Raw genomic sequence first — 14736 nt, 5'->3', positions numbered from 1 at the left:
GGCCAGAAAGGGATCAGATAATCGTACTTCACTACAGAATATAACAATATAGCACCAAAGATGGAAGATTGGACCATTCCATTAGTTCCTCTGGTGATAGCCCCATTTTTTAAACATAATTAACACACTCATGGTGCTGAGTTATCTGAATGCACCCTCCACATTGACAATTTATTTAACAAAAAGTTGAAGAGATATGGATGGGTTATCTGTGAGTTTTTAACCAAAATTTGCAAGAAAGAAGAGTATTAAAAACATTAAAACTTACCGAATCAACTAGATTTACTACTGATTTTGCAAAGTTGTTGGTATACATGTCATTGGAACGGTGCTTCTTGTACTGAAAAGGGAAATAAAACCAAAGTCAGCTTACAGTATATATTGTGGGCATTTAAAAACATCTGGCTCAGTACTAGTTACCAATAAAAAAAGATATTTAAGCTATTTGCTATGGATGTGTTGGCCTTCAATTACATTTGGAAAGATAGCTCTCAAAAGGTGTCCAGATCAGCCCAACTCAGCTGCCCCAAACATAGACTTTTTAAACATGTGTCCTTTAAGCTCAGGTCTGGAGATTTACCCCAAGTGAAACACCTGAGCCAACGCGTCTTTAACATTAACGAAGACTCACCTTAACTCACCATAAGCCAATCTCAGAAGATGACTTTGATACAGAACTTGTTGGTAATGGAATAGAACAGATGTAACAATAGCACATTATTTGTACTAGTTGTGTAAAAGTACAACCTTCCACCTCTAATGCCAGGAGAAAAATGATCATACGATAAAGACATGTTATTTAGCAGTCTTGTTTCTCACCCTTAATGATTTATGCAAATATTTTAGGGAGAGTATATTCTATCGTGTCACTTGGGTATAAACAGATCCATTTGATTTGGTTAAGAAACTTTATGCAGGAATTCATCCAATTAGTAAAGTGTTTTCTGCCGAACTTAAACAACCATTTAACTATTAGCTAGCACGTTTCTAGGCATGGCGTGTAAGCAAATAAATATGGTTATTTACAAAGTGCAGTTCTGATGCAAAGGATTGGAAAAATTGTCTAATCACCATGGAAACTAGTGTCCAATCATCAGCCTCTCTTACAAATAACCAGAACTTCATTGAGTGTCCACATCTGATGTTCCTCAACATGGCTATGATCTCATGACAAAAAATTCTCATTTCACTTGAATAACTAATCCAACAAATACCTTTTAAAGGCAGAGATCATGGCAACTGTGTATTCTTTCCTTTTAATTCACATATTAATAAATATAGGCCTTGGGGTACAATAATATTTGTAGTTGGATAGAAAACCAAGGGCGTGAGACACAATGGATCAGTTCACCCGGCTGAGGAGGTCTATAACATCGATGTAGTCTAATTGGTTTGAATGAGTTGAAGTGTAAGCTTAGACTGCCACCTACTGGTAAAGACAGAGTTTGTATGTATTTTTATTTAATCACACCAAATAATTAGAAACCTTTGGGACTTACGAGCAAAATCGGTGATTTCGAAAAAATGGCAACTCTAAAGACAATATTTTATTAACACGACAAAAGAAAGCAGTGTGCGTGCCAGAAGTAGCCAGATGTGCTTCTGAATGTGTTGGTTATGAACGATAGTAAACCTACGGCAATCCAGCTGTTCTAGGACAATAATAGGTGGAGGAGACTTGTAGTTTATCAAACCTGGAAAAAAATCGATAGATGCTACTGTATAGACAGTATTATTATAATTAGGGGGAGATTGAGACATACATAGCACATCTGAACGGCCAAAGTGGGTGTTAAAAAGCAAGACTTTCTCAGTCCTACTTTATATAATTGAGTAGGACATTTATAAGAATAAGAATCCAGTTTATTTTCACAATTTCATTTATAAACACATTTTCTGCTGTTTCTACACATATTGCTACTTTTAGGCTGAAGACTACTGTGATATTCTGATAACCATCAAACAACAAAGGAGGGACATCAGAAAGGCAGATAGACAGTGTCTATTCATTAAAACTATGTTATGGATGAAGTTAAAGGAGTCATGTTGTATTGGTGTGGCAAGGTGTTTCCAGTGCGCACATAATGTCTACATACTGCTGACAGCAAGTTCACCTCAAATGCTACTAAAAAAAATGGTAAACTCAACAGTCAGGCTGCTCGGCCCACAAAACCTGTGAAAATAAAATATTATTCCTAGGCCACAGGTTTCAATCCAATAATATTGTTTAGTTTTTTAATTCTAGACATATATTTGGTCTATTTCGTTAGATAAGTATAAAATATCCACTCCATAATGCTTACCATCTGATGGTCATTCACGATCATAAGCTCCACATACTTTGTCTCCTCAAATATTCCACGGTGTGCCTGCTGTGGAAACATATTGCGTTAAAACCAAAGAACCTTAAATTGGTAAAACAATCTAATTTTACATAACAGCTCCTTTGATTACTATAGATGGATTAAAAAGGGGTGTTTGGATTAATAAAATGGATTTAATTGTCCCTTTAATCTCATATGCATATGCACAAACATTTCACTACTGAATAACCCGATTTCCATACCTGGGAACTTTTCGGGTTTTTGCCCTAATCCTATTCTACTCTGCTGCGATATCATATGTAGTCATATGTAAGACTCCCAATTAGTGCTTTTGTTACCAGTATGTTATGGCTGATATCCCTGCTTGAATGCAGATGACTACATTTAGTATATCTTTAAATAATGGTTACCTCAAGGACAGCCATTAGGTTAACAAATTTGGCTAATAACTACATAAAATCGTCACAATGGGCTATCAAATGGTTAATATTTCAAGAGTCTCGTGGTCAGCTCATTTAGAAAGTTGGCGAGTTTCTTACATTTAGCGCTCTTTTCCTTCTTCGTCTTCTTAGCCATTGTGCTTGCTTAAAGGGTGTTTGCAGGATGCCAACTTGTCTTTCTGTATCTGAAATAAAGTGCGGGAGAGCAGTGACAGGACATTCCACTCAAGCGCTTGACTAATTTCCAAATGTATAATGGGTATTATAGCTCAGCAGCAGAAAAAACACAGATATATAATTTCATCCCTATTTCATTCATAGACAACAAAACGTACAACAACGCCAACGCTGCAGTGATATTATCATTAAGAGAGGAGGGTGGGCAACTCTTGGACCAAAAGTCAAGTCCAGCCAAGTGGCCTATTAGTAAAGTATCCCAAAACCCACGTGGCAGATTTACAGGAAGATAATGTATAGAAAAGGTTCCGAAAAGGCAGAAATGTCACTTGAAGGCCTCCTTAACCTAGACATCCTAGTGTCTGTATTAGGAATTCAACAAAAAGTTGCTATTGGGAGTTCCTATTGGTTAACTTTGACACCCAGCCAGCCAATAAGAAACTGAGCTCTCTTGCAGGGGTCCAAGGACCAGAAGGTGGTGAAGTTTATATTTTATACTTCTTGTGTCTCTTGTATAGGACTTCTTAAGAAGTTCTACACAAACAACAGAACTGTAACACATGTAAAGCATTAGATTGGTTTTACTTTCTTTTCAGAGAGAATCTTGATTTATTTGTCTAGCGGATGATCTAAAGTACTGAAAATGTTGGAAAACATTAATTTTAAATGTACTCAAAAGGTATCAGTTTTAATTCTTATTGGAACATGTAACCAAGGGTGATTTGTAGCCCACCCTGCAGCTTTGTCTTCTGTGTGCCAGTCAGCCTAGTAGGAAGTGTGCAGGTCCCAACCCGCCATCTTATTAAAAGAACAGCCATTTTGTTTTTTAATTAACTGTTTCATTAATTGAAATAACTTCCCAAGCCCCTCTTTTGGCTTATTGGCATAAGATCATTCAACAGACTAGTGCCCAACTTCACAGACGTCAGCAAGGGTCCCGAACTTATTATTAGCAGGAGCCCAAACTGTCAGAAAACCCATCAGAAGTACACATTTCATGCATCTAAACATTTTTTTAGAAATGTCAGTCTTTGTTGTGATATGGCCTAGAGAGTTACGATCATCCTTGGCATGGTCAACATACCTAAATTATTTGCTTGCGTGGAGATTTGGGACCCTGGAGTTCTCTCGATGATATGCGGTCGACTTGTGCTTTCCTGTAAACAGAAAGTACGGACTTGTGAACAAATTAAACCAATTCAGGTAGTTTGTACAGTGGATCATATAGCTTATTGTACAGTAAGTGGATATTAGCCTTTGCTGAACATAAATTCACAGGCCATTTTGTATTGGCCCTCTGAAACTGTATTGTGATCTTCTCAGAAAGTATTACTGAAGCCAACAGTTTTTTTAAAACAAGCTCAAATAAGTTATTTACTATGGAAACCTCTATGTTTAACTAAACTATTTTATATCAACATAATTGATCACATGTATTAAAATTCTGTGTTTTTGAACTGTTTTGACCAAATTGTTGTTTTATTGTTGTTATGTCTTCGTACTTTATGTTGGTACGTATAAAACTTTATAATGTGTCACATCTGGACCACAGGGACTGAATGTAGACCAGAGAGGTATGCCCTCCAGTAACTGGACCCATACCATGTGTAACGACATTGCAGTGTCGGTATAGTCGATAAACAACTCTTCCCACTACAACACTGATGCTTATATTTAATAAAAACAATTAGCTAGTAAGTATTTTAATAACACATATATTTTTGAATAATGGTTATTTACACAAGAGACCTAAAACATAATTTAGGGAACATTACCGGGAATATATAGAAATCAGGGACAAAATCTCAATCTGGAGACTGTCCCCTAAAGATGGGGACATCTGGTCACCCTACCCCTCAAGGAGGGTGACAACAGCTTGCTTGACTGGTACATCAGGCCTGAGTGGTGGTCTGGCACCCTGCAAAAATGCCTGGTGGGCCAGTGCACAACAGTGTAATGTGAGGTTGCATACCTGTGATTTATTGGCCGCTGGCCTTAAAGTACCAGGAGCGATTTTACCTCTCTAGTCCTTTACTACTGGGACACTACTGCGCCCCAAGTTTTGTTGATCGGTCCTATAAACATCCAGAGGAGTGTTTTGGGGCTGATGCGGTACTTTGTGAAAGTAACAATTTCTGTTTAATTGTTTATTCACGTGGGATTTTGGTTTTTATACTTTCTACTGGGACATTATCCCTGCATCCTTTGCGAGAAGATAGAGTTGCAAACCCAGTAGGAGAGAAACATTTGTTAATGTATGTTTGTATATAAAATGTAAGCCTATATGTATATTTGAAATTATATAATATTTTAGTATTTTATAAATAACCAATAATTAACTATACTAAAACTATACTAACTAGCGCTATTTATCTCCTTTGGTTCCAGATATGATTTATCCAATACAAAACAAATTCAGGGATCTGACGCATGGCTTTATCTTTAAATTAAATTATCCTCCCAGATGATAGTCTTTTTCATGTGAAAAGCATATAATGGCGAGTACATCCATGATTAATAAGATGTGTAAAGATTACATAGCAGCATAAGATTTGGTCCTAGGACCACAAGCAGCCTTTGATTCATTTTGCCTGCAATGGCATTCTGTAAGAAGCCATAAAATCCCATTTCATACGTGCGTATTACAATGTATGGTGTGAACGCGTGAACACCGGGCTCTGGAAGCAGAGTGGTTAATTTATACAGAATGAATGCTAAATTTAACCAGACACAGAACATTTAGCACTATGATCTATGTCGCTGTCAGTATGATTAATAACTTCAACCTAAAAATGTAGTAACAAAGGGACCAAATGTGTTGGGGTAATGAAGACTATTCATTTTTTAATGCTGATAAACAGAAAACTAGCACGTGTGCTTCCATGCAGAGAGCTCTACTTTTAAACACCTGGAAATCAGGGTCGGAGCTCAATGAGGATTTTTCTACATGTATAGATATGAATATATATATATATATAGATATAGATAGTTAGCTATATATGGATATATATATATACATATATATATATCCATATATATATATAGATAGATCTATATGTATATATATATATATATATATATATATATATATATATATATACATATATGATTTTCATTATCTGGACCCCAAGAATTTGGATTAAATAAGTCTAATTAAGTAAGTTAATAGGAAGCACCCCAGAAAAGGCTTGTGCTAAAAAGTGAGCTTTATTCGGTTTACCTAATTAAGAAACCTTTTATTGTAATTATTCTTTTATTAGAATTGGATTAGTAAGTGTGTTGCAGTTGACTTGTATAGTTGCCACCACTACCCCCTCTGTTAACATATGCGCTAGCACACACAATGACGGATTCAGGCCTAGACTGTCTAGGCCTAGACAGATGGTGGCAGGTTCAGTCATTTGCCTCAGAACTGAGGAGGGTCAGACCGGCCCCTGGTGTGTTCCATGGGCCATTAACCAGCACATTTACGCTGTGGCACAGGCTTCCATAGACACCGTTCAATACATGGCAAGGAAGCAGCATTTTTTTAATTATTTTCATAAGCACTCATTGTCCAGGGTTCCTTCAACTGTTCCTATATATTGTTCCTAGTATGTATCTCCAGCTTTGGATGAAGACACTTGTAGACAAAAAAACATATTTCTTTGCTTCCAAAGTTTCAAAAAACATATTTCTTTGCTTCCATTCTCAAGAGTTTCAATGAGTTTCAATCGACACAAGCAGAAAGAACGACCGGCTAACATAATTCTCACCAATGCCCTGATTGCCTTTAGACAAATTGTTTTTATTTGGCACCTTAAATGAAATGTAAAATCACACAACTGAAAATGTTTTCTGTTGGTACAGTTTTCTTTATTCTTTACGGATCTGTGGCAGAATAAAAACCTTTAGCTAAACATACGGATATACTTACAGTACTGTGAGCTATGTCCACAGGATAAATGGAGTAAGTGTTGATGCCATCGTCAAATATGCCACTGTAAAAGAGAGACATAAGAATTAGGACTCCCACATACGGTTTGTTACACATGCCGCATAAGACTAGATGTCTAAGGGTCCCAGGTCAATTACATTTACATAGTTGGCCATTTTGAAATGGTCGGAGGCATTATGTCCAGTCTTGTTTACATCAATTCAATATATTAAGTAACTTTCACCTGTCATGTGAACTGGTAAAGACAAACCAAATATAATTTTTGTGTCCCAGCGGATTCTTACAAAACGTAATTTTAATAACAACTCAGTTCATTTGGCCCAATTATGATAAACTAATGAGCAATGCTATTAATAATTCATGCTAGAATTACATAGCACAATAGTAGGAAAGACATTAAGTTCAATAGTAATATACGCAATAGCATCGGCGTCTATGAAATTGCATGAATAATTAAATGAGGATCAAGCAAGTCGTGAGAAGAGGAAGCTGGGATGGGGGCTCCATGCTAAACATGGATAAAGCCCAGAGCGTTGTGCTCACATTCGCTTGATCACACAGCACGTGTCCCTCTTTAATATGGACCATCCATTTTAGAGCCCCAAGTCCTCTTTCAACAACCAATGTTTCTTTTATCGTAGGAACTCAAAATGTTTGTTCTATAGCCTCTTTAACAGCCTCACTAAGTTAGATAGCCATACACTTATAACAAAATATCTCTCTTTTTCTATTTAAAAGCTTGATAGCTGCATAAAGATCTCTCCAAAAGAGGTCCAAACAGCACAGACGGACATCGGGCCAACGAATGTGGTCCTCAGAAAAACAATTCATTTAATCTACAAAGACTGATCATATATGAAATTTTTTTAAAGTGTTAATTTCTATTTGGATTTGTGAAAATGATAAGCAAGTATTCCAGGAGATCAATGGCTATCTGTCCATAGAAAAAATACTGTATTAGCTAGACGTCTTGCTTCTTCAACGTCCTTGAGCATTGAGGTCATGTAGTAAAATGTATCTGGGGATACTCAAGTTGAATGCCTAGTGAGATACAATTTCCTGTCTGGAACAGCTCAAGCAGGGTGCTCTGAAAGCTATTATTTCCAAACAATCACAATGAAACATTATTGTGTCGAAATACAGTAATTCCAACAACTTGATTCAAATAATTTCAATACATTTATCCGGTCACTTTTATAACTATATGTACGTTTTACCAGTCAATGGAAATCATGCTTGTTTTGAAATAATAAAGTGTACTTCTCATCTTGTACATTTATCAATCAAATGTATAATTTGCAAATACACAAAACATAACGGTGTCCCTCTAACATAGTAATAACATTTTATAAACAAAAATATTTCAACCGGAGCCCTAGAAATCTTCTGCTGAAATGAATGTTATGTGCTATAGAAACCTATTTGGTATGCCTAATATATTTCATATTTAATATTTAAATGAAACAATGTGGTCATATACCTACCTGACCCCAAAATATCCACATATTGCTAATATAACTGGCTCCTGAATCCTGCCTAGAACACTAAATGAACTGATAATTATTGTTCAGGAAAGTACCAAATGTCTCTTTTTAAACAGGACAGCCCCCCTTGGACAACAAACACCCCATAAACACCCCAAAGCGTCCCTCTTTTCTAGGGGAGTGGAAAGTATTGCCTTAAAAGTCACAATAATATAATTAAGAAGTTGTTTAAACACAATATATTTTATTGTTCATGTTAATACCAAAGACAAAACAAATTGTTTTGTTCTAAATTTGGCGGAAACCACTGAGTTTTTTTCAGTAAATGCTTTCTGGTTTTTTTTACTGATTGTTCCTTTTGTATTATTAGAATTGCTACCGTTTTGATTGTACACGGTGTCCAAGGAGTCTTAGGGAAAACACTTTGTTCAAAGCGCTTTCTGATTAGTGGGTAACAGAGTAACATAGCAGGAAGTCAGAAGAGCAGTGAAAATTGCTTTTTTCCCTCCAATACATTCTATTGCAAATACCTCACATCTTGTAGTTCTGTGACCCTGCAGTGCAAACAGTTATTACAAAAGGCTCAGAACAAGGTAAAGGGGTAAGGAACTGAGTGAGCGAGGGAGTATGTATGTATATATGTATGTTACAGTGAGTGTGTATGCATAAGTGGGTGTGTTAACATGAGTGTGTATGTGTAAGTGTGTGTTAGCATAACTGTGTGTACGTTTGAGAGTGTGTGTATAAATATTATGCCAGAATATATTTCAGTTGATGGAAGGGAACAATGGGACCACTTGGCTTTACTTGCCTGAAAGGCAAAAAGGTGCCAGCTCCCCCTGTCAGTGTCTGATAATAAATTCTATGAGGTTTTAGTTAACCAAGAGCCAACATTTTCTTGGTCACAATGTGGAATATAAGGTTTATTAAACCTAATAAAAAAGGAAGGCAGTACTGATAATTTACTTCAGTATAGGTAAAACTAAAGGCAACATTTAAAACACAAGTGGAGTTGCTGCACATTGATATGGTATGAGTGGTGGTCTCACTCCTCTACTCTTCATGTGCCAGATGCAAGCCCATGCCAGCTCGCCAAGCTGTACTTCACCATCCTATCTCCTGATAAATAGGACCCTGACCCAAAAACTTCACAATCAACTACAATTTTGTTTTCTCTGGGTCAAATCTGAAAATTCAGAGGTATTAGAGATTGCATTTATTACTGTATTCCACCGCAATGTGCTATTAATTATATTTTAAATTGTATTAAAGACAAATTTAACGCATCGCAACAATTCAAAGTCCTGTTCTAGCTCCATGGCTACTTCTATCTTGTTTTGTTTGATTTGACCCTATATTACCGGTATATCAGCTGTGTATTCTGTAAGTTTGACATCAATGCTTTTGAAATAATGCTGAATCTATGGTATTATCTGATAAAGTTAAAGAAACTTTCTCCTTACTGTAAACCATTGCATGTAGAAATAGCCACTCTTGAGTTCTGGACACCTCTGATCGTTCCATGATAGTAACAATGTTCTCCTCCCTGTGGAATAAGAGACAGACTTGTTAAAAAAAACTTGTAAAAGTACTTAATTCTGCCTTTTTAAAAAGAAAAATCTAAATGTTTTGAACTTTGTTTCAACAGAAATCAATCACAAGATACATTGTGAATAGAAGGATGTGAGTCTGTTACTGCTTCCCATACCCTTGACCTTAAACATCCTTATCAACTAGACAATATCGACAAAGGGAGAAAAGGCCATAAATAAACACAAAAGGCAGACAATGGAGGAAATATATTACTATGGGAGAAGGAAAATAACAGACACACGGAGGAAAAATCTCAAGGTATTTGGGTGTAAATATTCGATAATGATGTTTCCCAACAAAATAAAACTACCGTATTTGTTCGATTATAAGACAAGGTTTTCTTCAGAGCAAATGCTCTGAAAAATACCCCTCGTCTTATAATTGGGGTTGTCTTATAATCAGACCTCAAATAGGTCTGACTATGAGACGACTAAGATCCAGATCCCCCGCAGCTGCAGGGGACCTGGATCCTCCTGCCCCCCCCCGCCCCACTTACCGGTGCTTCTGAGTCTCCGGTGTGTAGCTGGGGCAGCGTGTAGATGTCTACGCGATTCGCGTAGACAACTTACGCTGCAGCCAGAAGGAGGTGTGGCTAGTAGCGGGGGTTGTCTGCGTCCATCGCGCAGACCTTCCCCGGCTGTCAGAGATCAGAGTTCCCGGCACCGGCACCGGTGCGGGGAATTCTCTCTGACAGTCGGGGAAGGTCTGCGCGATGGACGCAGACAACCCCCGCTGCTAGCCACACCTCCTTCCGGCTGCAGCGTAAGCGTAAGACATCTACACGCTGCCCTGGCTACATGACAGGGGACTCAGAAGCACCGGTAAATTTGGAGTAGGGAGGGGGAGGGAGTGTTAAATGGGGGTATAAGGCATTTCTGGAGGCAGAGTGCTCTATGAAATGCCTTTTAACCCCCTTAATGCCACTCTGCCTACAGAAATGCCTTTTTAACTCTCTATACGCCACTCTGCCTCCTGAAATGCCTTAAACCTCCCTATATGCCACTCTGCCCCATAATATACCTTTTAACCCCCTTAATGCCAGAGTGACATATAGGGGTATAAGGCTTTTCTGGAGGCAGAGTAGCACATAGGGGGTCAAAAGGCATATCATGGGGCACAGTGGCATATAGGGTTAAAAGGCATATCATGGGGCACAGTGGCATATAGGGGGTATAAGGCATTTCTGGGGCAGATGTGCATAACTGGGGGGGCATGTTGGAAAATAGAAGGAAATAAAACCAAAATATTTTTCTCAATCATAGCTTTTATTAAAAAAAATAGTTTACATGAATTAACATTTACTGGTAAAACTTTTTTCCTATAGGGTCATCTGATGTTCAGGCTTTTTCTTTTTTTCCTAAATTAATATTCAGATTTGGGGGGTCGTCTTATAATCAGGGTCGTCTTATAATAGAGCAAATACGGTATTATTAATATTATTACTTGCATGACAGAGTTTAAATGAAGCAAATCTTCTTTAAATACTACGTTCCGCACGCAGACCTTTGGTGATCATCTTATGTTAGTCACAGGATGAGTAATGGTATTCACTTTTAACAATGATATATCTTAATGGCTTTCATTGTATGAAACAAAAAATGACGCTTCATTCTACACAGCCAGTAAGGCTAAACGGTGGTCATTATAAGTGTATTAGGCTTTATGCTGTAGCATGCAAGTTACAGATAGTGGTTTGGAATAGAACTAGAAAAAGCTTTTACACACAGCAATAAATCAAAACCCTTACCTGGAATGACTTCTTCTAATGTGTCTGACGTAAGTAGCTTCGTCTTGAGTGATTTACTATATTAAACATACCTATATAGGGCTATTATATGTTATCTTAATCCTATGCTGAAAGTAGTTTTGTGTTCTAATTGTACATGAATACAGAATGTTCATGTAATGATTGACATTGGTAATAATATAACATAGGCTGGATTCACTAGTGAGGACAGAAGTATTGGGCTGTCATATCATATCTTCATAACTCTTTTTTGAACTCCTTTAGTTCCATGATTTTCTGTAGCATTGTTTCAACCATATGTATATGTTATTGTCATAATACTTTCAGTGTCTCACTTTGAGTTTAAATTTAAATACAGCCGCTGCCCTTACCGCGTTCAGTCTCTGAACTAAGAGTGCTACATTGCATTGTGGTTTGGTTATCTTGCTTATCTGCTCTCCGTTGCTGTCTGTACCATTGGGGGAGTGGAACTGTCATCTCATTAGATAAAATCGCAATTACACCCGTCATAAACTTGTGTCTGCGAATTTATAATGAACTACCGAAATGTACCATATTACAGATTTTAGTGATTACTAACATAATGGATTACACATGTCACTTCTCTTAAAATCTATGATTTACGGGCTTTTGTAAAAACCTTGACACATCATAAACAATGCAGCAACAATGATGCTTTTAACACATTAGCTTCTTATCGCAGGAAACCGAGTTGGCGTCACATGGATCTCACGTAATCTATCACGTTTATTCATGATTCAGCAGCCGCGATGCCCGTGCTGTAGCAGGCTGCGTCCGACCCACACCATACACTGCGATAACATCGCGTTCTGCTTTATTTAGCCATTCTACCTGTTCCCAGCAGTGCAGAACGTTCACAAGACGTAATTAAGAACGCTCCTTGTGTACTTGTTTGCTTCTTGCTGTACTGTTTAAAACAAACCCCAAGGGAAAAAAACAACAATTTAATGCACTGCAGTCAATGTGTTGTGTAAACCCCGTTCCTGCTGTTCTGTTTTAGTTAGGATGACCACGTCAGCATTTTTGGTTTTTACCTTTGGCTTTAATTGGGGTCCAACGACAGCTTTGAAGGCAAATTATAACCAGATTCGGAAGTCTTAATCAGGGAACCGACAACTTCCCTGAATCCTTGTTCTGTTTGATTCGCTGAGTATCATTATAATTCTTGTGTCCGCATTGTTAACTAACAATTGTTTAATTACATTTTTAAAAAGTCACTAGTATGCTGTATTTTGAATCTGCACATATGCCTTAGGTATTTCTTGTAAATTTTAGAAAAAAACAATGACTGTTAGTATATCTGTGTGAGTTTGTGTAATATATTACCTTGCTCTGTTTTGGCTTTCCTTCTTGGTATTTAATCTCCGTGTAATCTGACGACAACAGGTCACTGTAAGAAATCAATAGCATTTAATATGATTAATTAAAAAGATATGACACAAAGCCACAAAATGTGCTCAGAAAATTTTAGTTTTCATTGAAGTCTCACAGGCAGAGGGAAATTAGTTAACTCTCAAAGACTCAGGTTAGTGTTTCTTTTTCTAAAATCATCTTAATATTTTGTATCATCCTAGATGGCATACGTCTGTAAAAATGCACGCGATAACTAGACTCTGAAGGGGACATACCAAAACATTTTGGACAATGCTATGCTTCTAAATGTGGTAACAGTTTGGGGAAGACCCTTTTCTATTCCACCATGTCTGTGCCCCAGTGCACAAAGCAAGGTCAATAAAGACATGGTTGGATGAGTTTGACCGATACACACAGACCCCAGACCTCAATCCCATCAAACACCTTTGGGATGAACTGAAACGGAGATTGCGAGCCAGGCCTTCTCAACCAACATCAGTGCCGGACCTCACAAATGCTCTACTGGCTGAATGGGCAAAACCTCCCACAGAAACACCCCCAAAATCTCGTGGACAGCCTTCCCAGAAGAGTGGAAGCTGTTATAGCTGCAGGGGGGGGGGGCAACTACATATTAATGTCTATGTACTTAGAATAGGATGTCATAAAAGTCCCTGTTGATATGATGGTCAGGAGTCCCAATACTTTTGCACATATAATGTATATAAAGAAGATTAAACAACCATGTATTCTTTTGCGATCATGAGTATTTGCGTATATGTTATTTAGTGAAAAAGGGGCAACAACTAAAGAGAGAATATTGTATAGAGTGATAGATGTTTTGATAAATCTATAGGTAAAGAGAGTTAAAAAGGAATAACGATAAGACAGAAAAGTTTACGCTTTTTCCCTTTCTACAAAAACAACTTATCAGTGCGTGTTTTTATGTCACATGACAATTAATTGTTTCCAGTAAAAATTGTACATGATTAAAGAATTATTTTTGGAAAATGACTGAACATTTGACAGTACTGGCAATGATCTTTCTAATACTGTATCTGGCACAAAAGTGTCAACAGAGTGAGTGGAACAGTATCTTTAAACTTTGTTACGTCAAAGGAGGGGGGTTTCTCAATTTAAAATTGGCTTTGTTCCCGGCTTGGACAACTGCTGAAGTGAAAACTTAATCATTTATAGCATCTCGGGCCCATCTTATTTTAATGCTTGCAATTATGGAAATGTAACATGGGTTGATTCAGTGAGAAAGCTTTTATAAATCTATAACACTTAAATAATAAAGCATCTTTTTTGTTTTAGCAAATGTTTCATAAAGTGTGGAACCGGCTGAAAAGCCACCTGACTTTATCAATGGGACTGTACAAAAAGGATGGGTATAGAGAGAACAGCAGTCCCGGTTATCATTTTACCATCAATTCTAATTTATTAGTGGACAACTATGATAGCAATACATTAGGAAAGGATCACTGCTCATATTGTTCACCTCCTGGACATAGAGCTTAGAAGAGTCCTAAAGAATGAACAAGTGTATGGAACGAGCTAAACAGGGTCCAGAACTACTTCATGGAAGTCATTTAAAGTTTCTGATGCAACTGTTGCTTTATATTAGATCACCCCCAAGCCTCTACCTTCTGAGTAAGCTGCT

At 37.3% G+C, this 14736-nt stretch overlaps 1 protein-coding gene across 1 annotated transcript in view; it reads right to left on the bottom strand.

Moving 5' to 3' along the window:
- Positions 1-14736, bottom strand: part of ADAM23 (ADAM metallopeptidase domain 23) — a 64660-nt gene that overhangs the window by 23921 nt on the left and 26003 nt on the right. Inside the window, exons 4-10 of the mRNA XM_053470911.1 lie at positions 13050-13113; positions 9826-9908; positions 6858-6921; positions 4026-4098; positions 2864-2949; positions 2304-2372; positions 269-340 (exon numbers count right to left, since the gene is read on the bottom strand). Of these exons, the coding sequence (XP_053326886.1) occupies positions 269-340; positions 2304-2372; positions 2864-2949; positions 4026-4098; positions 6858-6921; positions 9826-9908; positions 13050-13113 (511 nt within the window). The remainder of the gene's footprint in view (positions 1-268; positions 341-2303; positions 2373-2863; positions 2950-4025; positions 4099-6857; positions 6922-9825; positions 9909-13049; positions 13114-14736) is intronic.

Source organism: Spea bombifrons, chromosome 7, assembly GCF_027358695.1.
Source record: "Spea bombifrons isolate aSpeBom1 chromosome 7, aSpeBom1.2.pri, whole genome shotgun sequence".
In the NCBI taxonomy this organism is placed as follows: domain Eukaryota; kingdom Metazoa; phylum Chordata; class Amphibia; order Anura; family Pelobatidae; genus Spea; species Spea bombifrons.
Note: the sequence above shows the minus strand (reverse complement) of the source record. Positions and strands in the feature narration are given on the sequence as shown.